Here is a 22,308-nt window from a genome sequence, read left to right on the forward strand (position 1 = left end):
TTCTTTGAGATGCAAAAAGGAATTAATGTTACGCTTTACATTTATTGTATTTAACCCTCCGTCTTCACATTGGGTCGTTCTCTACCTAAGCGATTTTTCATGTTCCAAAAAATGTTACAATAATTATTATTGTAATTGCAATGATTGCTGAAAACGTATAATTGTCGCACGACTTTGTTACTGACAGTACAACTTGTACTCTATTTACTTTGAAACTCATGTGTGTTGACACATTCTTTGAACAGGATTGCAGAGACTCTTTCAAAGTATTAAACGTGTGCACGATCAATGTCTTCAATCTTCAAGACACACTATCGAATGTTCCACTAAATGTCACCGGTATCTTTGATCGAGGACAATCAGTCGACCAGACAAAACATTTTTTACTTTAAGAAATCAATCGCACGTTATTGATTTACTATTTAAACTTATTATTAAAATTACAAATTATTTTAAACGACTGAGACACTTAATTACGAATACAATCAATGCCAGAAATAATTCGTATTACTAAATCCTACCTGAGATCTTGTTTGCTTCGTTACTGATCATCGTTTACTGTCCGGGATTCTATCACAGTGACTCACACGATGTATATGTTAGTTATATCAAAACTCATTCAAGTTTCTTCAAGTTCCTCACCAAGTTGCAATCATGCAGCGATATTGTATATTTAAGAGCGCGAATCTGTCGCGGTCACGAGCTCGACGCGAAACGACAACGTGCCTTTTTGAACGGCCGTGCTATGAAAATCGCTCAATAATCGCGGAGATCAGTCGTATTTTCATTTCCATCCATCTTTCTCCATGTCATTGCTTCCCGTGGTACGTTAACATGTGCGACGCGCACAAAAATTGCCTCCGTAGCTTGTACGGCATCGAACGAACTCGAGGCACCCACGCAATCCGGACGACTGTTTGAAAGCTAGGGTGTCCGTTGGGTGTATGGCTCGCAAGCTCCCCCATGCCATGCGTAGCTTGCGCCCTGAACTGTGTTTATACGAACTGTAGTAATAGTATTCTACCAATACTGATCGTAGTTGGTCGCTTCGGGCGCTCGTATGTTTCGAATACGTTTCAAAACTGCCTATGATTATTTGGACCGTAGCATACGACTTCTTATACAAAAGCTGATTGATTAGGAATGAATAGGTCAACGCTGACCTACGCTTTTCTAAACGTTAATCGAATATCTACTAACTTGTGAGTAAAAACTATATACTAAGTAAAAAGTATGAGAAATGATGTAAATAAAAAGATCAAATGCATTTAACACAAGACTTCTGTATATTTCAATCGAAATCATACAATCTTTTCTTAACAATAATTCATTTAAATCGCAGAACGAGTACGTTATAATATATTGCGTACAATATATTTAAGACTTACAGTGCAAAGCAGTCATTATTAGTTTGATAAAGATTTAGAATTCTTAAGTAAAAGGCAGGGAACCTTCCTCGTAGATTGTTCTTCATTTTTGTTATTGTTCCATATAAATGGCAGGAAAAAGGTATGAGAATTATGAAAGACGGAGAAATAATAAAAATGATGCAGGAATTTTTATCAGTTGGGAAAAAATGTATCAAAAATAAATGAAAAGTAGAAATACGATTAACAGACAGGTACGTTGATAACACTGCTTTCTTATAGTAGAGGAAGGTACAGTAGAATAATCAAATAATGTAACATGCGATAGAGCTTATTACACATTAATATCAATAGAAATAGAGATTTCACAATAATCGCCGCTTTCTAATCTATAACAATCACAAATTTTGTGATGATTGCAAACAATTTGTTCATTAGGTCAATTCAGACTTTGTTCACGTTCTTTCATTTCTTCATTCTTTTTGTCAATGAAACGACTCGACTTCAATTCCCTTCGCATTTCTAAAATTTTGTACAAACTTTCTTTAAAAAGACCAAATGCATTTAACACAAGACTTCTGTATATTTCAATCGAAATCATACAATCTTTTCTTAACAATAATTCATTTAAATCGCAGAACGAGTACGTTATAATATATTGCGTACAATATATTTAAGACTTACAGTGCAAAGCAGTCATTATTAGTTTGATAAAGATTTAGAATTCTTAAGTAAAAGGCAGGGAACCTTCCTCGTAGATTGTTCTTCATTTTTGTTATTGTTCCATATAAATGGCAGGAAAAAGGTATGAGAATTATGAAAGACGGAGAAATAATAAAAATGATGCAGGAATTTTTATCAGTTGGGAAAAAATGTATCAAAAATAAATGAAAAGTAGAAATACGATTAACAGACAGGTACGTTGATAACACTGCTTTCTTATAGTAGAGGAAGGTACAGTAGAATAATCAAATAATGTAACATGCGATAGAGCTTATTACACATTAATATCAATAGAAATAGAGATTTCACAATAATCGCCGCTTTCTAATCTATAACAATCACAAATTTTGTGATGATTGCAAACAATTTGTTCATTAGGTCAATTCAGACTTTGTTCACGTTCTTTCATTTCTTCATTCTTTTTGTCAATGAAACGACTCGACTTCAATTCCCTTCGCATTTCTAAAATTTTGTACAAACTTTCTAATTATATCGACGTCTTCTCCCGCGACCGATGATTTTCTAAATACATTTAACTGAATGATCATTCGCCAGACTCTAATCGACTAACGAGTCGGCACTAAACCGATCTGATGTGACAGGTATGGAAGTGCTTGCATTAGGCGATCATTCGAACAATAATTAAAATCTCTCATAATTTGATCAATCACGATGTTACCTATTTATAATTTATTAATCGGTGTTTCATGACCTAGATACGATCGAAATAGCTCTCTTTTATTTCTTGTTTTAACATATAATATTCATAATTTTTTACGATTCGTAAGATTCCACTTTGTATTATGCTAGCAACTAATGGTTGTACTGAATTCTCTTCGAGAAAATACCAAGTTTTTCTACTTTTTCTGCTTACTTTCTCCCTCATCGATTCAATTTCATGAACTCATCGTGCCGCGAGTCAAGCGTCTTGGAACAAACAGTTCGAACAACGCGAAAGACTCAAAAGAGCGTTCGTATTGTTTGATGTTGCTAATTTCAAAGATTCGTGCATGACCCATCGATCGACCAATCGCATTAAATGGAAATTGATTAGCAAGCATTGAGCGGGGAATGGGTGCCAAAACGCAAGTTCCGTTGAAATTCGCATCTGGAGACGAATTTTTAAATCCAATTTGCTTTCGACTAAGGGATTCACAACCATTCTAGATGTACAGACGTGCGATGTAGTTTCTATACACTTCGAAACATGACAGCTAACACACAATTGTGAGTACGTGTTCCTAGTTCATCTGCCGAAACAAATAGTATTATTTGTTATTTCGAGAATCATGTTACCCGAATTTGAACGGACATTTATTACAAATACAGACATCACGTATCTTAGAATGAATGCAACGTCAAGATTACCACTTAAGTATTTCTTTTCTTACGTTTAAAGTTATCACGTTGTAAGAATACTTATGTTGTATCGCATATGCAGATAGTTCACTCGATTCCGGACTCACTTCGCATATACACAAAGAAAGGTGACATATTCACGTAGATCGAAATAACGACGACGTATGGAACGCATTAAAGATACTTACTCTCTCTAAGTGCCATATTTTCTATGTATGCACGTGACGTGGATCCGGAATCCAATGATTCTGTACCTCTTAACCCCGCTCCGAATACTGATACATGATTGAGCAAAGCTCTCTACTTGATTAACTAACCGACTTCACTTTCTCCACAAATTTCGCGAATCATTCAGCAGAATTTATTGCACTTCTATGTAAGAGTCTCGAAAGATTATTTTTTACATCGTTCTTCGGTTGCACGGTGCAAAGACATTGTAAAAAATCAGTTTGAATTAACTCGGTTTAGCAAATACGATTCTGTTAGCGCTCGTATTACACCTTTTATCACGAAATAATTATTAAAATGGAATTATTCATTCGGACACAATATCGATTTTAATTTCTTACAATAAACCGAGTAATATGCAAGCGTATAATAATCCGTAGGTGAAATTTAAAATAGTTAACATTTAATGCAGTCATTATAATAGATATACTTCAATAAAAGCACTTGACAAAAATACAGCAATGGATCGGATTAAAGTAGAAAGTAGTAAAGGTCGAAACAAGTCAGACGCTTTGAAATACGAGTGTTTGCCTTCGTCACCGGAATTTTTCTAAAGCTGTGATTGCTTTCGATTGATCGCTTATATTTAGAATGTAATGTTATGTATATATATAGATGGAGAATTATTCAGCAGTTTATTCAGCGTCACTTTTGTGCTGAGGGGTGAGATCTTAGTAGCAGTCAATATTCTTCTTCCTCTTCCTCGAACTCATTCCCTCCCAGCATGCTAGACGACTGCAACATGAAACGTGTGATAGAGAATTCAACGGCGTTCTCTCATTATAGTTCAGCTTAATTTCAAATATCAAAGTTCAAGGTATTTTCTTCTAGCCATACTGGGCACTACATACATACACGTTACTTACTTTTCCTTCCTGGTGTATTTGTCGATCAAATTATGGCCTGGTCCATCACAACTCTTGCCCATTGGTGGACAATATCAATAATATAACACGCTAAGCGACACGTCGAACAGAAGGGTACTACCACTGGGGTCTAGCACTGGGTGCCCTAAGTTTTCGACCGGAGAGTACCTGGAATTATTTTAACGAATTATTATTCTACAATAATTATTATTATAGACTATTTCCGAATATATGATTTGTATCATTTCTTTCCACATTTCATTAACATTACACAAGAGCATTACAACTTTTAAATAAAAAGATATTTGAAGCATAAAAAATCGATCGTAGTAACGTTTGTGATAATATCCTGCATGGTTTGAAAAAGTATCACATGCCAAGATCTAAGTCTATTAGACATTGTAATAGAATCATATTTCGCATTAACTTCAGTGCAGGTGCATACATAACTATATGTATATCGATCATGGCACATTTCGTGCTCCCGTTCGCGTAATTGTCACGAATGCTACCGGACGGTTGACTATACCTTGCAAGGACGGTGTCTGAGTATATCCTGCTGTAGTAGCTAAGGAATATTTTCTCCATATTCGAATATCTGTATTTCCCAGCGAAGTCGGAACAGTTCACTCTGGTTGAATAACCGCAGCCTTCCGTATTCACGAAAAATTTGATGTCTGGGACGTCCCAGGGTATAGAACCCAGCGGTTTCGCCATAAATTCTTCAAACCTCGTGTAGGCTGATTTAATCGCGATGCTGATACAATCTATAATACAAAAAACTAAAACAGTCTGTTTAAATGATTGTATTTAAAATTAAAGAGAATTGAGAACTTACTTTCCTTACCGCTAGCCCAAGAACAGTTTTTTAACCCCTCGACGTAAATGTGATTAGTGACGACACAAGCCACCGTGAATCATCAGCCAAGATTGCAGAAATGGCTGATAGAAGAGATTAAAACGAAGTATGCGAATACAGCGAACATGGCTGTAGTAGAACTAGGCAGAAGGACGTATATAATTTCGATTTCTCTATCAGAATCAGAGTAGGGACCTCCATAGTCCATCCATGCTGGACTCAGTGTCTTGTTTCTAGACGTTCATGCTCATAGTCAACTCGTCGGAATCAATTATTGTTCCTTTATCTAGGTCTCTAGGATCGTATTCATTCGATTAATAAAACTTTCTTCACCCTCAAAGACGAGATTGATTCTTTATGAAATCTTCAATCCTTGCAAAATACTTTTTGTGAATTCGGTATAAAAAATATTTTAAACATTTGCGTCTGACTCTTTTATTTTAATTTTATTCTCGAGTAAAGTAGTTGAAGTTCACGTATGAATGAGAGTTAACCAGTTCTTGTCAATGTATACCGACGGTGAGCCTAGATTGTTCAGTTTAATGTCTTCCGATGAATTATGCGATGAGCATAATATTTATATATTTTCGGGAGATGCTCGAAGCGACGAGTTTATCAAAAGATCTGTGTGCAAACTTGATGCTAACGGTGCGGAGATCATCTTGCATCAAACATTTACTAGCAAGATACGTCCTTCGATTTTTCGATGCGGTCAGTTGATGGTGTAGGTGTGATTATAATAAGTGTTGGCTAGCTTCAATACGCGGATCTATATATGTTACATACGGTTCTTATCTACTGTCACGGCGAATCAATCAGAAAAGGGGGACATTAAAAGCTACCGACGAATGGTCTGTCACGTGTAAAAGACGCCGATCTGTGGTTCCGTTTGTTTTCATTTCTCGCTAACGTTTACCGTCTTGATATCCAAAAGATGAATGCTAGAATCCAAATTCAGTTCGTGATCTGTACTTCTTCCTCGTCAGCAGGAGAGAGACAGATGAGAGCTTCGTTGCGCATCCGATCGTATGAACTTCTTGAAGCAACTCATTCGTGCGCGTGTATGCAGCGACGCGATTTTTTTTTTCTTTCTTTTTTTTAGAAAGAGCACATGCGGCTCTCGATATAGTGTTTCTTGTGTGCAGGCAGTGTAAGTAGGAGAAGTCTTGTTGCTTTCTCGTTTAGTACTTGTCTCCGATCGTTAGCTTTCTCTCTCTATTTTTTTTTTACTTAATCGCTTTTCGAGGACAGTTTGCGTTTATTGCAGAAATATTTGTGTTTTGTTTTGTAGTATTTTTTTGCAAAATGAGAATTTTAACCACGCGTTCCCCCCCTCCCCACACCTTAATAATGCCCGCGCAGGGAGAATATCGACTGACGAGCCGGACTCTATTCCAGGAGGGGAATGCCTATGAACAGAAAGATTAAGATGAATAATCATGTAAAATTTCAAGATCGTTGTAAAAATGTATTGTAATGTATATATTGTGAATGAACGTGGATGGCCCAAGTTTATATTATTCTAATTATTAACCCTTCGCGCTATAATTACTCTTTTCTGCCAGAGATTATTTCATATTGCAAAGAGTTAAGACTTGATAATGGTAAGAATCACATGGATTATTAAAATATCCACGAAAGATTCCAATATTTGTAAAAAACAATTTGAATTATATAAAGCATTGCAATCTTTGTCTCGTTGCTGTTTTAAATCTTACGTGACGGATCTCAGAGCGCCATAGCAGAATTTCCTCCGCCAGCATCCCCTAGAGTACCCGAAGTGCTCCTCTCCAGTCGTGCACCAGCCGAGCTTTTGAATCGCATTTTGGCATCGTCGCCAACAACAACGGAGAGTTGACAAAAGATCAACGTCAGACAGCTGACGACAAACAGGATGCTAGGTAACAGTAACGCAACCAGAAACTCCTTGTACGTATTCTCCAAGTTGAAACGAGACACGACTACACGAGGGTTAGCTTCAGCATAAAAGCAGGGAAATCTAGCTCGCGCGTTGTGATCGGATCCATCTTTTCCGTACGTGTGAAGAAACTCTTTACATTCGTCACGAAGAGTATTCACACAGCCCTCTAAATTGATCAACAACCGGCTTTCGTTTGCAATGATCAAATCCTGCTCAGGTGGTGCAACTATTTTGGTTTCGTCCAGCGGTTTCGTTGCGTATACGTTGAGATAAGACAAGTAAGTAAAATTAGTCAAATCGGTGAGAAGTTCCTTTTCTAAAACGGAGCCGTTGATACAGTCTACAGCCTCGACACCCGAAGTAGAATTAAATATTCCATAACAAGACGCCATCATAACATCGCCTCGATCTTCGTTCCAAACTTCTCGATTGGTTTCAACGTCTATAGCTCTCTCGCATCGACTCAAATAGACTTTGTCACCGCTGAGCAGGATCATGTTCTTATTTCTGGTCGGGATATCCACGCACCGGCGATCACAATTATACGGCGTTCGGATACGTTCACAAGTCCCACGAACGCAATTGAACAAACCGTCTATGTCTATGCAAGTTATCTTGCCGCGTCTACCGGAACACTTCAACGGTGGGTCAGTGTCGTGAAATACGCACTCGAACGCGTCAGTTATGTTGATACATACGCCGGATGAGCAGTTGAACGTACCCGTCAAGTTTCGACACTCATCCGCGATACATTTCGATTTCTTTGCGTTCTCTTGATCGATACCGTAACAAGTCTTGTTCGTAGTGTTGGTACAATTCGCTAGCAGTATTCTCGATCCGTTTCTACGGAGGTTGACGTGGATTTGAACACAGGAACCAGATGTTTTTGAGAGACACCATTCTCCACAACTGCCCCAATCACAGTTGTCAGCGTTTACCGCACGTATCGTTGTGCACATCGCTGGAATTTCACTAATGCCCGATTTGAAAGCTCTTGTGCTTGGCATGTATATTGCTACTGTGAGATAAACTAGAGCCACTGCTGAAAAGACGACCGTCATTTGGCAGATGCAAATGGTCCCGCAAATACGCATATCTTGCGGCGGGACCACCAAATCCTCCACTGCTACTTTTTTCGGCATCGTGCCGAGCCAAATTCGTTTCGAACACCAAAAGAATTCTGTCGTCAAGGAACAATGAATCACTCAGTTAATTTTACATTCCAAGTCCATCATCACGATTACTTGCATCCGCTTCACTTTCTACATCATAGATACTGCATTCTGCGATGCACTGTACTATATTCTTCCAATCCCAACTATGCGATTAAACTTATTAATATCAACAGTTATTATATCCGTAAGCTGTACGTACCAGCAACAATAAGTTTCATGTAAACGACTTGTTTGTACATTTAAAAGTTCTCCTCCTATCTCTTATTCACGCTCCAGCTGGGTGGATCGATCTGTCAACTTTCTCGAAAATTTCATGACAGATCTTTCTATTGATCTGACACCGCGAAACTTTGTAATAGATATATCTCTTCACCTCGGACGATGAAATTTGAAGAATCTAGTTGAGTTGAGTTGAGTCAAATTAATCTTCGCATTGCTACGATCAAATTCACATCCAAGTTTTCTCACGGTTCCTAGATCCGGCGTTCTCGTTGCAACAGGGTAAAGCTGGTCACACGCCTGTTCTGCTTTCAGTCACTTTGCGCCTCATGTGAGGTGCGCAGCGATGAAAGCTCAAACGGCGGCGCGCATCGATCGATTGTCTGTACATGCGCAACACTGAACCGCAATGACGAGGTGCCGCACGACACCGCCGTACTGTGTTTGACGTCACAGGTCTATTTGTCGTCATGGATACACTGTGGTACCATCAGGATCTGTGTTGCAGGACGATCGTTCAGAGATGGCGGAATTCCGCGTATCCACGAATTAAAATTCGAGTCGAATCGTTTCAAGATCCTTAGAAAAAATACTTTACAAATTTTACACGCGTTTTGAAACAATAGTATTTCCAAACTCTTAATAAAACTCTTGCACATTTTCTCTTTTTACTTTCCACGTGTTCTGAATAACAATTTCCTTTGGTAAAATGCAAAGTGAGGCATGGTTTTTGAATTATTAACGAAAGACACTGACCAATGAGAGCACGTGTAGGGTTCGCGGCCAGCCACGGATAGGTTGGCTCGGATCGTGACGCTCGGCCTTGGCTTAGCGGCAAAGGAAAAACTGTTGTTCAGAAACACATGTAGTATCACCTCTCTTCGGCTGTAATACATTTTTTGGGACATCTTGTATAATTTTGGAATTTTATGTAATCACGCGTTAAAGTTGACGTTCTAAATGAAAACGTTTTTTAGATTTTCACGAGAATTTGTAGCGAAAGAGCTACGCTTTTCGAAGGCATACAGTTGACCAGCGTTAACGTTAATAGAAGAAGGCACGTAGAACATTATTATTTTGAAAATATAGACTGTTGGTTGTCATGGTATGTACTTGTATTTTACATGCGTTGCAAGAGAATGTCGTACGTATTACAAGATTCATTTTTTACACTTTTTATGATATAAATTATAATTCTGCAAAAAGCGTTGATATCGTTTAAAATCATTGATATGAAACAATAACATTCTAACATAAAAAATATAAAATATACACGTATATTTATAGTAACTATTTCTTGTGTGATATATGCTTCATATTTATATGGTAATTAACACACTTGTCTTTAATGTATATGTTGTATTTACATTAATATCGTGAGCAGGGTTTATGCTAGCAAAGATACGGTCATCATTCGTTTGCGATGGTGTTGTACACGTGACGATGCACTTTAAAAATTAGGTTTACTTTCCCTTTCACATTCAATATTAACAAAGCAAATATACTAAAAAGATCATTACGACTAGGACATCAAATTCGTTAAAGATTGTTGCAATTCATCGCAACAGAATGATACCATAGTTTCTAAAGGCAGTTGTAGCGCTTGAGACGAAACGTTATGATAACAATATTATTTAATGTTTAGTCACACGCACGCACATAGATATACACACATACGTGTGCGCACACTCGTTTACACTATACATTTCGCTTTACGACACTAAGTGTGTGACATACATGTGTACATTCGTTGATGGTCGAAACCCGAAATCAACCGAACTTATATCGGATTTTGTGTAACACTCGAAAACTAGGAACCTAACGTATAACGCATAACTTCTACAGGAAAAATATTTCCTTCTAATCCTTGTACATCAAAAGCATCACAGACATTTTACGTTCACATTGTGAATTATATATATATCACGTTTACATGAATTTCTTACAACCAGTTAATTGTCCTAATTGGTACTGCATTTGTATTTTGTCGTTTTATTTTTTTTTTATAATATACATGTTTATACAATCACAAAAGTACTTATCGCCTGAACAGTAATTTTTTAATATTTATCCAATTTTGTTTATTTAATTATAAATAATGAAGTATTTGGAATAATGTTAGATAATGTTAAATTTGAAGGCATTTCAATGTCTTTTTATGGGTGAAAATGTTTAGGAAACCGGGTAATCGCACGGTGTATTATATGTACAATTATACATATGTATGTAGTCAATACCTACGGAAATTTACATCATGATACATGTGGTTAGTTTGATTAGTTCAAGGCATCGGTGATAAAAATGCAAAAAATACGAATTCGAGTGTATAAAACCTTTTGATTAAATAATCAATTTATTATTTTAAATTACTTTGGCCCCAGACGAGGGTAACTTGTAAAACATTTCTGCTTTTATCGTGTCTCCACTTCCTTTCAACAGGGAAGACGATCTAATTGTAAGACTTCGTTTCACGTTACATTCCACGAGTAGAAATGTATCGTTTGTCGAAAACATTTGTGCTGCAATAAGCATTTTGTTCCGTCCCTCTGCTCCCATCAGAATCTTATATTTTTACGAGGACCGAACAATATTAAAAACAATAAAATATTCAGTTCGAATCTATTTATTGTGCGCTCTTGCGGAAAGTGCACGAAGAGAACACATGTTACGATTCGTCATCGCGTTTGCCAATTCTCAATCCCATTAGATTAATTTGTTTATTTGTTAACGCATAATAAAATCTCATAGGTAAAAACAATTATGATCACCAGAAAAAATCAGTCTTCTTATTTTGTTTTGCGTTTTTTTTTAATTAAATTACTCGCACCATTCTTTATTCGATCCAGGGATTGAATTATGATATCGATCCAACTATTCCGGTTAGAACCATAACAGCGTATATCTCAATAGTATTCCGTTTTCTGTTACTTCGATGCAAGTATAGTAAAACTAATTGAGTCAGAAAGTATTCATTCATTTTCATAAACGGTGCAGTACAGCTGAAGCGTTTGCACGATTAAGTACATTTTATATTCGAACATCAGTTTGTCACATATTTGACGATAACAATCAATTGTACATAAGTTCATACACAAAGCACACAGATCTCATTGTCCCACAAACAGTACAGGACATCTATTTTCTAACATCTTTCAATCGCCATGTAACAGGAAAATAGTATATACATAATAATAATGTTCTTTCTGATTTTCACAATTGATCTCTCACCGCGGAAAACGCGGAACGTTAGTAATCAAAGCTACATCGATCAAATGCATAAAAATTTTAATATAGATGGTTAATATACCCGTTCAGAATGAATCTTCGGCTTCGTCGGTGTCCATGAAAGGTAGCCTCTCGTAACGTAGCGCGTTGCTCGTTCCGAGTGGCTTAAACTGCTAAAGCGCCATGCTCTTGATTTCGTTTTCGCTCATCTGATTCTGGGACGACGAGGGTGTAGCCTCGACGAGCACTTCGCCTTCGCTCTCGGCCTCCTGCTTGTCGGTACAGTAACGGCAACGCATCCTCGCGTCGTCGCCGACCTGCACCGATCGCGATATGATCACGAGCGTTATCAAGCTGATGACGAACAGACTCGATGGCACGATGATCGCGATCAGCAGTTCCGTCCGTGTCTTGTTCAGGTCGAATCGTGCCACGACGAAGAACGAATTATTCTGAAACACGTAGACGAGAATGTTAGAAGATGCACGGGAGACATCGTCCTGTCAGATCTATTCCGTTCAATGTCGATTCGTTCCAAGCTCGTAGGAATTGAAACATACCCACAGTATGAGCAGTCTAATTGAATCAGAAAATAAAAAGCATGGTGTGCCGTTTTGCTAGTGAAGTTACTCTATACGAAAATAGTGTTTGAAGCAACAAGTTTTTAAACGCAGTGTAAAATATAAAATTAGTTATATTTATTTAGATATAAATATTTGTATAAATTATCTTATCCTGCCAAAATTCATATAAGTCAAAAAAGGAGCCAAACAGAATTTTTAATTGAAAAGATAACGTATTCTAGAAAATGGCGTACCTTATGATAATAACAGGGATATCTACTCTGCGCCGTCTGATTGTCGCCGTCCCGACCGTGAGTCGCGACGAATTCTTTACACTCTCCCTTCAAGGTATTGACGCAACCTTCAAGATTGATGTAAAGACGAGAACTATTGTAGATCGTGAGCGATCGTTGCGCTGGCACGTAGGCGTTCGTCGGATCAATCGGATACTGCAAGCTCTTCTCATATATTTTCAGAAAGCTTGTAAAGTTTATGGACGGTTCAGGCACCGGAATATCCTTTAACAAAGTACCGTTTACGCAATCCTGCGTTCTGCAAAAGGAAGACCAAAACGTGATTTACTAAACGTCCTGTCGAATATTTCTTTAAATATTTTCTCTTTAATATTGTCATTTGAGATTGCACGAAATACCATTATGGTTTATTAAACCAGCGTGCGTAATACCAGACATTTATTCTTCGCAAAAACAGTTTTCTTCCCTGACAATGTAACTAAGAATCATAAATCGATGAAACATCCTTCTTAATCTCTTTACATTATTTCTTTAAAATAAGTGTTAACAAAGGAAGACTCATGCTATTTCCCTCCCATAAAATCTTCTTTCGTAAACACATTTCGAGAGAAATCTCACTATCCCTGTTCATGTAACTTTCAAGAAAACGTGTCTTTCATCCCTATTCCCTATATGAGAACCTTTTACAGCTATTACTCCACGTTTCCACTCACTGACTTTTTCACCCATCCGTGACCTCAATGGAGAGCACATTCGTTTCTTCATTTCTGTCGTCGTGGACATAAAAAAAACATCGAAATAAAGAAAGCAAGCGGAAAACTTGCGAGTCAGAAAAAATCACATGTAGGGATGAATCGCCCAGCTGTGCTACAGAATCAATGGTTGCCATGGAAATACCCTTATCAGTGTCTTATAGACGCTGCCAAGAAGAATATGTGAAAGCATGACGTGTCCGCAACAGGAAATAATTCATACGAAACCGGAAGAGCTCAATGGATTCCATTAAACTGACAAATTTCCCCCAAGAAGTTTCCCAGAACATATTTGAAAATAAATTCCTTGTTATTGAGTAAGATAAATTGGATCGAAAATTTCATAGATCAATACGAAATCCTTTGCCAAAGCGAGCTTCAGTTTCTAGCGATGCGTATTGGTGTACGAAAGCGATGCGAACAGAATCCTAGTAGTATGAATTATACTACTATTTACAATTCTGTGTTTTGCGGTTGAAAGGTTTCGAGAATACGAGGTTCATTCTTAAATCGATAATACTAAACATTTTGCCAAAAACGGAAATACATATGTACGATTATTGTGAATGAGCTTGTACGATTCACGAGAGATGACAGCCGGCTTATCTGATAATTTTGTATTTTTGTGCTTTAAGACAGGGATGCCGAGCTTTTGGCTCACTTTCCCGATTCTCTTACTATGTTGGATGACCCTCACTACAGTGTCTCAATGCCAGAAGATAAGCCTACTCTCCCTACTCCATCCTTCCTTTTCTCGAGCCTTCTTACTTCTACTCTACAATACTATCTACGAAACGGTTCAGAGACAAAACATACTTTTAAGTAGCGTTATCTTGGCACACCTGGTGTTTAATGGGCGGAAACAGCTGGGTCTAAAGTGAGAATTAAAAGTTACAGAGGGGAAAAAGCTCCCCCCTCGTGTTCCAGAATGAAGGAAGTCGTTTCGTTTAGCTACTGTAGCTTTATGAAAGCATTGACCCTGTCGTCATGACCAACTGCTTTGGTCATGACTGTTTAATTATAACTTTGAATTGTTCTTGGTCGATACATCGAGGCTAGTCAACATGTTACAATACATATGCATGTGTTGACAATAGATATGGACGTGCTATATGCTCTTGACACTTTAATCATATCGATAGACAGGTCTCAAGTCCACTTGCATTTACCTTATACGACCCGCGCACCGGATTTGCATTGATCATCTTAGTTGTCGACGATAATCTGACGTCATTAGGGGGTATCGACTGAGCAAAGCTATATTCAGGAATTCGAACTTTTGCGTCGCCTTTACAATAATTTATACGCGTATTGTTTGTGTAATTGCGTTCCTTTTATTCTTGTATTTTCAGTCTCATGCCATTATTCTAATTACACGTAGAGCAATTCATAGAGTGGATAGAAGAGACTTACAATAATATTTCATGGAAGCCTTTAATAATTAATTTTGTTAGATTCTATCTATTAGAAATACACATGTATATTATTTATTATTTTTTAGAACGGTGAAAAAATACCAGTTAAATTTTCCTTTACAATGTCAATTTACTTTCTTTCTATATGCATCTCATCATTATAAAGAAACTTTACAAATGCAAATTATGAATGTGTTAAGGAAAGTCCTTAATCCATTAATTAAATATTATGTTTCGCCACATTTTATCTGACAAGTTAATAGATAATGACCGTCAATTAGTAATTACATACCTTATAACGTCGTTTTGTCTGTCGACTACTAAACAGCTGGCAACGATTGTCTTGTTCTGCTCATCCCAAACTTTAACAGGCGTGCTCAATCGATCGCCGGGCAAATTTCCATTAGCCTTGTTCAACGCAAAACCATTTTTGCATTTCGCGGCGATTATGTCGTCGTTTTGCATGAGAAACACGTTAACGTCGCGCGTGGTGATCCTGGGACAGTAACGATCGCAACTGAACGGACTCTTGATTTTCGTGCATTTCGTAGAGTTATGACAACTGAAGAAGCCATTCAGTTTCATGTTGTCCTTCTCCGTGTCCACCACGACCCCGTCGGCTTTGTAATGACATAGCATCAGCTCGCTTATATTGGTACAGTGGCCAAGGCTGCAGTTGAACACGCCCCAAAGTGCGCTGCACTCGCTACCATTGTTGCAATTGTATTTTCTCAGAGATTTCACATTTACCTAGGAGTACAAATTGAACAGTGATTTTTAGAATACATATTGGTTGCAAATCTTTATGAGATATAATAGTGGAGAACTTTTTGTCACTGATTAGTAAATTGCGGATAAAACTTTCGTCATATCAATTTAAAAAATGAACTCTGAATTGAGATTTCTCTTAGCCTTAGAAAATAATGGTACACACTTGTGGGTGCATATAATACATATTTTTGTATTATCGTATGTATAATACATATTCATTATATTTTCTACACATCGAGTTGTTTCTGTAAGTGAATAAAATCTGCAATCTATTGATCAGCCTGTTAATTTAAAAAACAGGAAACTTTGAAAGATGATTGGACGTTCAATCAGAAAGTATAAAAGTCACGCAACGCATTTGTTATTAGTTTGGAGGAAGGTCCCACGGGAGTCGTTTATTATCTTTCATCTGGGGTTAGTTCCCCTAGATAGAAATTTTGTGCGATTGACGCCTGTTCCCAGAATCAATTTCATTACTTTTTGTCATGATCGAGACGAGTTTCCGTGAGTAGATGATAAAAATTTCGTGACTTGGGAAAATATAATAGAATTTACACCAATACAAGGAAATTAACATATAATAAGACGAACAAGTATTTAATATATTTACTCTTTCTTAAAATAGGTTTGACGTACAACACACGTGACTCCTATACGGTATTTTTTACACGATTTTAAAGTTACGCGGATTTATTAAGATTTATTCGGAGTTGCACACTATTTTTAAAACGATTTATTCAATTACACAAAATTAGTTAGATGTACGAACACTAAATGTTAGTTTCTGTTTGTTAAACTTCTCTTTCTGTTCGTATATATATTATATTTATAAATGTGATCAATGTTGTTCATCAATCTATTGAGTTAAAAAATTATTTCGCAACAAAGCCGCAGCAAATCTGGGCGAGATGGTTTGATTCTGAATCACAAAGAAGCTAAAGGCAATCGATAAAAGGTGTGGCAGCCGAGTAGGGTGACAAGCCATTAGAAAGTAATTGAAGACGACGATCCCAATTAGAAGAGTAGTTAGGTAGTAGATAATAAGGTTAACGATCCTCAGGATATGATAATTAAATTAGCATAACTCAGCATCTTGCATTGCTCGTATTTTTCGTCTGCATTCGTTTTTTTTAAAAATCTCCTTGTTCTTAAAAGCCTCATCGAAGCTAGCGATAAGAACACGCGTAACACATACGCAATTCTGAAATAGCTAATCGTGTTTCGACTCTGTATAATAATTAAATTCGCCTGTATTTCTTATCCGCATGTTTTCTCCGCTGCTCCGAGATGACCTTCTGGGAAAACAGTTCTCGAACAAGCTATATGAGTTACATCCACCCACGTACAATAATTCTTTTATCAGCTCTGGCATTCGCCTATATCAGCGGAAGTACTGACCATAAAATGACTGTGTTAAAACTTAAACGCTCGACCCTTTTGCAGCAGATCCTTTCGTCGGCGTAACTGAATTTTTCTCGGCTAACTCCGTTAGTGCAATATTCTTTGTGTTACTTGTAGCTGGGTTAATTAAAATCGCTTTTCAAGGGAAAACTCAGTCGTACTTTTTATTTTGTCCAGGAAATGCGAAAATTCTGATGAACAATGCTTTAGAACTTATCAACAAAATATCGAAAAATATCGAAATATATTCTAAAAGGCGTAAAAAATTCCAAACTTAATCTGCCCGTCGATTCGTCGAACTTATTTCTCCGCGCGATCACGAAGGGAAGCATAGTTTTAAAGCTATTCAGATCAATTATTTCATACCATAGGATTTGAACGATATACGAACTTTTACTGGAAGAACCGTTTACTCGCTCTGGGACATTATACCTATAGTAGAAGTATGGGAAAGTATTATACATATGCCCATCGTCGGCTGTAATAGGAAACCGAACTCGATTTGAAAAATTCAGTAAACATTTGACTACGCCTATATCGGATGATTTATACTACCTGCATTTCAAATGTTAGAAGGAGTAGAGCATATTTCAGCAATTTAATTTTATGTATACATAGTTTGTGAATATGAAATGTCATGTACAAATTTTTCATTCGCACTCCATTAGTTTCATAAGATTTACTATGTAACTGCAAAAGTCGCGCTAGAAACAATCGTATTCCATAAGAATACGAAGATAAATTAAATAACTCAGTGAAGAAACAATTGTTGATAAAAAGAATACACATACAATCTTTATTTGTATGAGAAATTTTCGACTAGAAATATTTCCCGGCGGTACGCACGCACAGTGAGCGTGCAAGCATATCGTAAAATGTGTCTGACTATATACGATCTCGTTCCACTTGCGATCTATTCCGAACAGCGTTATGTAACAACCTTTGAATTTATTCAACGTATCTTGCTAAAACATCTACCAATTTTCTCTTTCGCATAAAATAGAAGTTGTCTTTATACAAATAATGTCATATAAATTTATATCAAAAGTATTTTCGCGCGTAAATGTAAAAATTCAAAATAAATAATGATATCACATATTTACTGTGTTCCACCACGTATTTGTTGGGAAAACAACAAATCAATCCATACGCTTCAAATAAAATTTACGACGTACCTGTGGACAAGATATACTGCCAAATTTCGTGCAGTTCTCGAAAACGATGTCGGTCCCATTTCTTCTGACAGTTGCGTGAATCTGAGGACAAAATCCGCTTGTTTTCGTCAAGCACCATTCCCCGCAACTCGCCCAACCACAATTATTAGTTGAGGTGGTATCAACGGTTTGGCACATGACTGGATCCGGATCGATTCCCGCGTGAAAGGCTCTGGGAATTAAATCCATCGGTTTCATTAATATTTTTCTGACAAGGGTGCGAAAGTTGTACGACGTGATATGATTTTCCGTTCTAAGGCAATCCAATGAATTTTGTTAACATTATATTGATATCGGCCACGACCAATGTACCTCCCCTATCGAGGGAGCAAACGGTATTTACTTGAAAAATGAACGACATATAGAAATGCGTATAAACAGTAACATCAGAAAATGGCACATCTGAACTATGAAAATACGTTTGTAATGCAAAAATTGAACTGCAACTCTTATTTATTGCCTCGAGGATTCTACAAGTTTTCATGCTCATAGAGTTCTTCGTACTGTAAAATCTAAGCAGAACGATCTATGATTACATTCATTATCCTACTATCAGATAACAATCTTACAAATTGCATCGACCTTCGCCAAACTGCATACATGCGATGAAGCTACTGTATTATCGAGAAAAGTATAAGTGACCTTTTACATTTGTTAGTGTAATGTTGTTAATAGTAAAAACAAACGGAAGGCTGTTTGAAAATGAAGTCATAGATGCAAGAGACAGATCTCGGACGAAATTAAGGCCAAATGAGAGATAATTTAATTATTATCGGCCTTGGTCAATTAATCGATGCAACCTTGTCGTTTACCTGTGGGACGGCATGTAGATCGCCACGCTCAGATAGACCAACGCCACGCAGCTGATGACAAAAGTGAATTGACAGAGGCAAATGATGCCACATATTCGCCAATTCTGTTCCGGTATCAGGCGACGCTTGTGCTTCCGTTCCATCGCGAGTAGCAACTAACCGGCTGACCCTGATTTTTCCTTTGATACTCTACTTCAACAATAATTTCTGTATGGATTGATCTAACATTAAGTGCCTTCTCATAGACCGCTTGAAATCTAATGATTTCTCGGCTCACTTAGCTCAAATCGTTTCTCCAGAAATGGTAACTTTATTTGTCATCAGGGAGAATATTTTGATTAGAGTTTATCGCGATTTTACATGCGGTAGTTTTCTGTAAAAGAAACACGTTCAGTTAACGCAGTTTCGATGGAAACATGTGTTTAGACAAATAAAATACATCGATCAGTCGAGTAAAGTGGCAAGTTAGGTCATTTATTTAATGTATTATTGCATCTATGATAATTTTGTAGAGAGATTCTTTAAAGTAGTAAGCAAAAAAGATCGTACGTTCTCTTTTAAGTGGAACAAAATGAATAATTGATTACACGTAAACAAAATAGATAATAAACGAGGATGAATCCTTTAAGGATGCAGTTTAATTTATGTTTCTCGGTATCCACGTTTTTCAAGGAGCTCGCCTTCGGTGTTGAATTTTGCAAGCCCAAGCATGTTACACAACAGGTGTCTCGGGCGCTTATCGGACAAGTACAAACATTCTTCTTGAGGATACGAGTTACATTTCATCGATTCCCGCCGTATTACAAAAACTACCAAAATGGAAAATATATCTTGGGAGCCATTTACTGACTAAAAAATATTCCATTCACAAATTAATGGATTTGCTGAAGGAATTTGCCAAGGAATTTCCTTAGTATAAAAAAAGTTGCCCTCAATTACACTATAGTACTTGGTGACGAAATGTATAGAACATCGATCTTTCGATTATGTAAGTTGATTGACTTTGTGTAATCCAGAAAGAATGACACGCAATCAAAAGTAGAATGTTCGAGGTCTTGTGCCCTTACGTGGTTCTGTCTACAAATTGAAAACCTATATGGTTACAAACGTGAACACAGCAGAGTGCCTTAAAAAGTGAAAGTTCGAGTTACCTCGAACTACTCTCCTAACCCGACACAAACGCGAAAAACTTTATCGATTGGGTTACTTCGTTGGAAGCTCTCTTCTGGGCATCCAACCTTACACACCCGCCCTCGTTAAGGAATCGTATCGCGATGACCTGGCTGCTTTTCATACAATCAACTTTTGACTTGACATTCTCGCGAATCCTCGTAGTTCGAGAAATCTTGGAAATTATCGATTCATCTTCCAAGGATAGCAATGACGAGATCCACCAAGTAGTAAATGTCACGAGTAATATTCACGGCTACGTGGAATATAAAAGTCGCGAGGAATGTCTGCTTCGGGGCGTTAATGGCAAGGCATTAGGACGGTCAATCGATTTTGATTTTAAGCGGTTTAAATATTTATAGAACGATCATAGCCGATTATATCGATCAGAGTATCCGTCTTCGGAAGTGACGGTTTTAATCGGCTTTTTTAATCACCTTTCCGCATTTTCCTTATCGTCTTTTTTCTAGCTCGTACTATTCACTAGTCAAGTTAGATACACTTGAGGCAATTACCGAGTTTTAACTTCATTAAGCGTAGCGCCAGTGTAAACAGGTGCACTCCGCCGGATGACGTGCAATTAGATACTCGTAATCCCATTACCGCGTAAGGGACGATCGCTTAACTGCCGTTCGAGAATAATGCCAATCGATTCGGGTGGAAACTTTCATACTGTAGTAAACGTTCATACGGTTTCTTAAAAGTTGTCGCGACCATCCGAGGCGGAACCGATCCGACGGCGCGGCAGATTGTTTGACTTCAAAGGGAATTCGCCGTAATACGTTTATTACCGCAAATGAAATTTAACATCATCGTGACCTCTTTATAACATTCCTTAGAAATGATAGTAGAATTCTTTGAAGTGAAAGCATGCAGAAAAATAAAATATTTTACTGTAGAATTGTAAGAATTTAATAGTGGTAAATATATACTACAAATGAGAAGAAAGTACAAATTAATTTTTTAAAGAGGAAGACGAAATTAATATTACTTTTTATACTTTGTACTTAAGTTTCCGTCTACATATTGGGATGTTCTCAATTCAACCTTCAAGACGTACTATCGAGTGTTCCACTAAATGTCACCGGTATCTTTGATCGAGGACAATCAGTCGACCAGACAAAACATTTTTTACTTTAAGAATTCAATCGTACGTTATTGATTTATTATTTAAACATCAAAATGTTAAATTACAAATTATTTTAAACGACTGAGGCACCTAATTACGAATACAATCAATGTCAGACATAATTCATATCACTAAATCCTACCTGAAATCTTTTTTTCTTCGTTACTGATCATCAATTACTGCCCGGGACTATGTCACAGTGATTCACGCGATGTACATATTAATTATATCAAAACTCATTCAAGTTTCCTCAAGTTCTTCACCAAGTAGCAATCATGCAGCGATAGTGCATGTTTAAGAGCGCGAATCTATCGCGGCCACGAGCTCGTCGCGAAACGACGACGTGACTTTTTGAACGGCCGTGCTACGAAAGTCGCTCAATAATCACGGAGAACGGTTGTGTTTTCATTTCCATCCATTTTTCTCCATGTCATTGCTTCCCATGGTGCGTTGACATTTGCGACGCGCACGAAAACTGCTTCTGTAACTCGTATGGCATCGAACGACCGCGAGGCACCCACGCAATCCGCACGACTGTTTGAAAACTAGGCTGTCCGTTGAGTGTATGGCTCGCAAGCTCCCCCATGCCTAGCTTGCGCCCTGAACTGAATTTATAGGGGCTGGCTGTAGCAATAATATCCTACCTATGCTGCTCGCAGCTGATAGAGTCGCTTCGGGCGAGGGTACGTTCCGAGCACGTCTCGAAACTGCCTACGACTGTTTCACTCACCGCATACGACTTCTCGTGGAAAAGCTGATTAATTAGAAACGGACAGGTCAACGCTGACCTATGCTTTTTCCACGCGAACTTTTATTTACGTGAATTGATACACATCAGAACTCAAATACCTACTTTATAAATACAAATGATTATTACTGTATACA

At 37.5% G+C, this 22,308-nt stretch overlaps 3 protein-coding genes across 5 annotated transcripts in view; all 3 read right to left on the reverse strand.

Annotated features, from left to right (window-relative positions):
• LOC108629693 (uncharacterized) overlaps positions 1-1,042 on the reverse strand; it is a 12,583-nt gene extending 11,541 nt beyond the window's left edge. The window contains exon 1 of the mRNA XM_026817491.1: positions 522-1,042. The gene's annotated coding sequence lies outside the window, so the exon portion shown is untranslated. The remainder of the gene's footprint in view (positions 1-521) is intronic.
• Positions 1,043-1,926: 884 nt separating this feature from the next.
• Positions 1,927-9,063, reverse strand: LOC108629691 (uncharacterized). Of its 3 annotated transcripts, XM_026817489.1 has the most exons (6): positions 8,698-9,063; positions 7,121-8,641; positions 5,382-6,811; positions 5,073-5,310; positions 4,544-4,711; positions 1,927-4,412 (listed from the first exon to the last, which is right to left on the reverse strand). In XM_026817489.1, the coding sequence occupies exon 2, from the start codon at positions 8,463-8,465 to the stop codon at positions 7,131-7,133; it is 1,335 nt and encodes a 444-aa protein (XP_026673290.1). In that variant the 5' UTR covers positions 8,466-8,641; positions 8,698-9,063; the 3' UTR covers positions 1,927-4,412; positions 4,544-4,711; positions 5,073-5,310; positions 5,382-6,811; positions 7,121-7,130. The 3 variants fall into 3 exon arrangements, with proteins under 3 accessions (XP_026673290.1, XP_026673289.1, XP_026673291.1); XM_026817488.1 differs by having other exon boundaries at positions 7,121-9,063; XM_026817490.1 differs by having other exon boundaries at positions 5,073-5,325; positions 7,121-9,063.
• Positions 9,064-9,583: 520 nt separating this feature from the next.
• On the reverse strand, positions 9,584-22,246 carry LOC108629692 (uncharacterized). The gene is made up of 6 exons (XM_018032526.2): positions 21,566-22,246; positions 19,125-19,497; positions 18,274-18,484; positions 15,219-15,676; positions 12,760-13,057; positions 9,584-12,394 (listed from the first exon to the last, which is right to left on the reverse strand). The coding sequence occupies exons 2-6, from the start codon at positions 19,265-19,267 to the stop codon at positions 12,116-12,118; spliced, it is 1,389 nt and encodes a 462-aa protein (XP_017888015.1). The 5' UTR covers positions 19,268-19,497; positions 21,566-22,246; the 3' UTR covers positions 9,584-12,115.
• Between the last annotated feature and the right edge of the window lie 62 nt (positions 22,247-22,308).

The sequence above is a fragment of the Ceratina calcarata genome, unplaced genomic scaffold (assembly GCF_001652005.2).
Source record: "Ceratina calcarata isolate Rehan_Ccalc_2016 unplaced genomic scaffold, ASM165200v1 scaffold58.2, whole genome shotgun sequence".
In the NCBI taxonomy this organism is placed as follows: domain Eukaryota; kingdom Metazoa; phylum Arthropoda; class Insecta; order Hymenoptera; family Apidae; genus Ceratina; species Ceratina calcarata.

What these genes read in the sequence shown, in the direction of transcription:
- LOC108629691 (XM_026817489.1), bottom strand. Translation starts at nt 8,465, where the DNA reads ATGCCGAAAAAAGTAGCAGTGGAGGATTTGGTGGTCCCGCCGCAAGAT.
- LOC108629692 (XM_018032526.2), bottom strand. Translation starts at nt 19,267, where the DNA reads ATGGAACGGAAGCACAAGCGTCGCCTGATACCGGAACAGAATTGGCGA. An exon ending in ATCTACATGCCGTCCCACAG is followed by an intron (nt 18,485 to 19,124) that starts GTAAACGACAAG and finishes TTTAATTCCCAG; the next exon opens with AGCCTTTCACGCGGGAATCG. An exon ending in ATCCCTGTTATTATCATAAG is followed by an intron (nt 12,395 to 12,759) that starts GTACGCCATTTT and finishes TACGTGTTTCAG; the next exon opens with AATAATTCGTTCTTCGTCGT.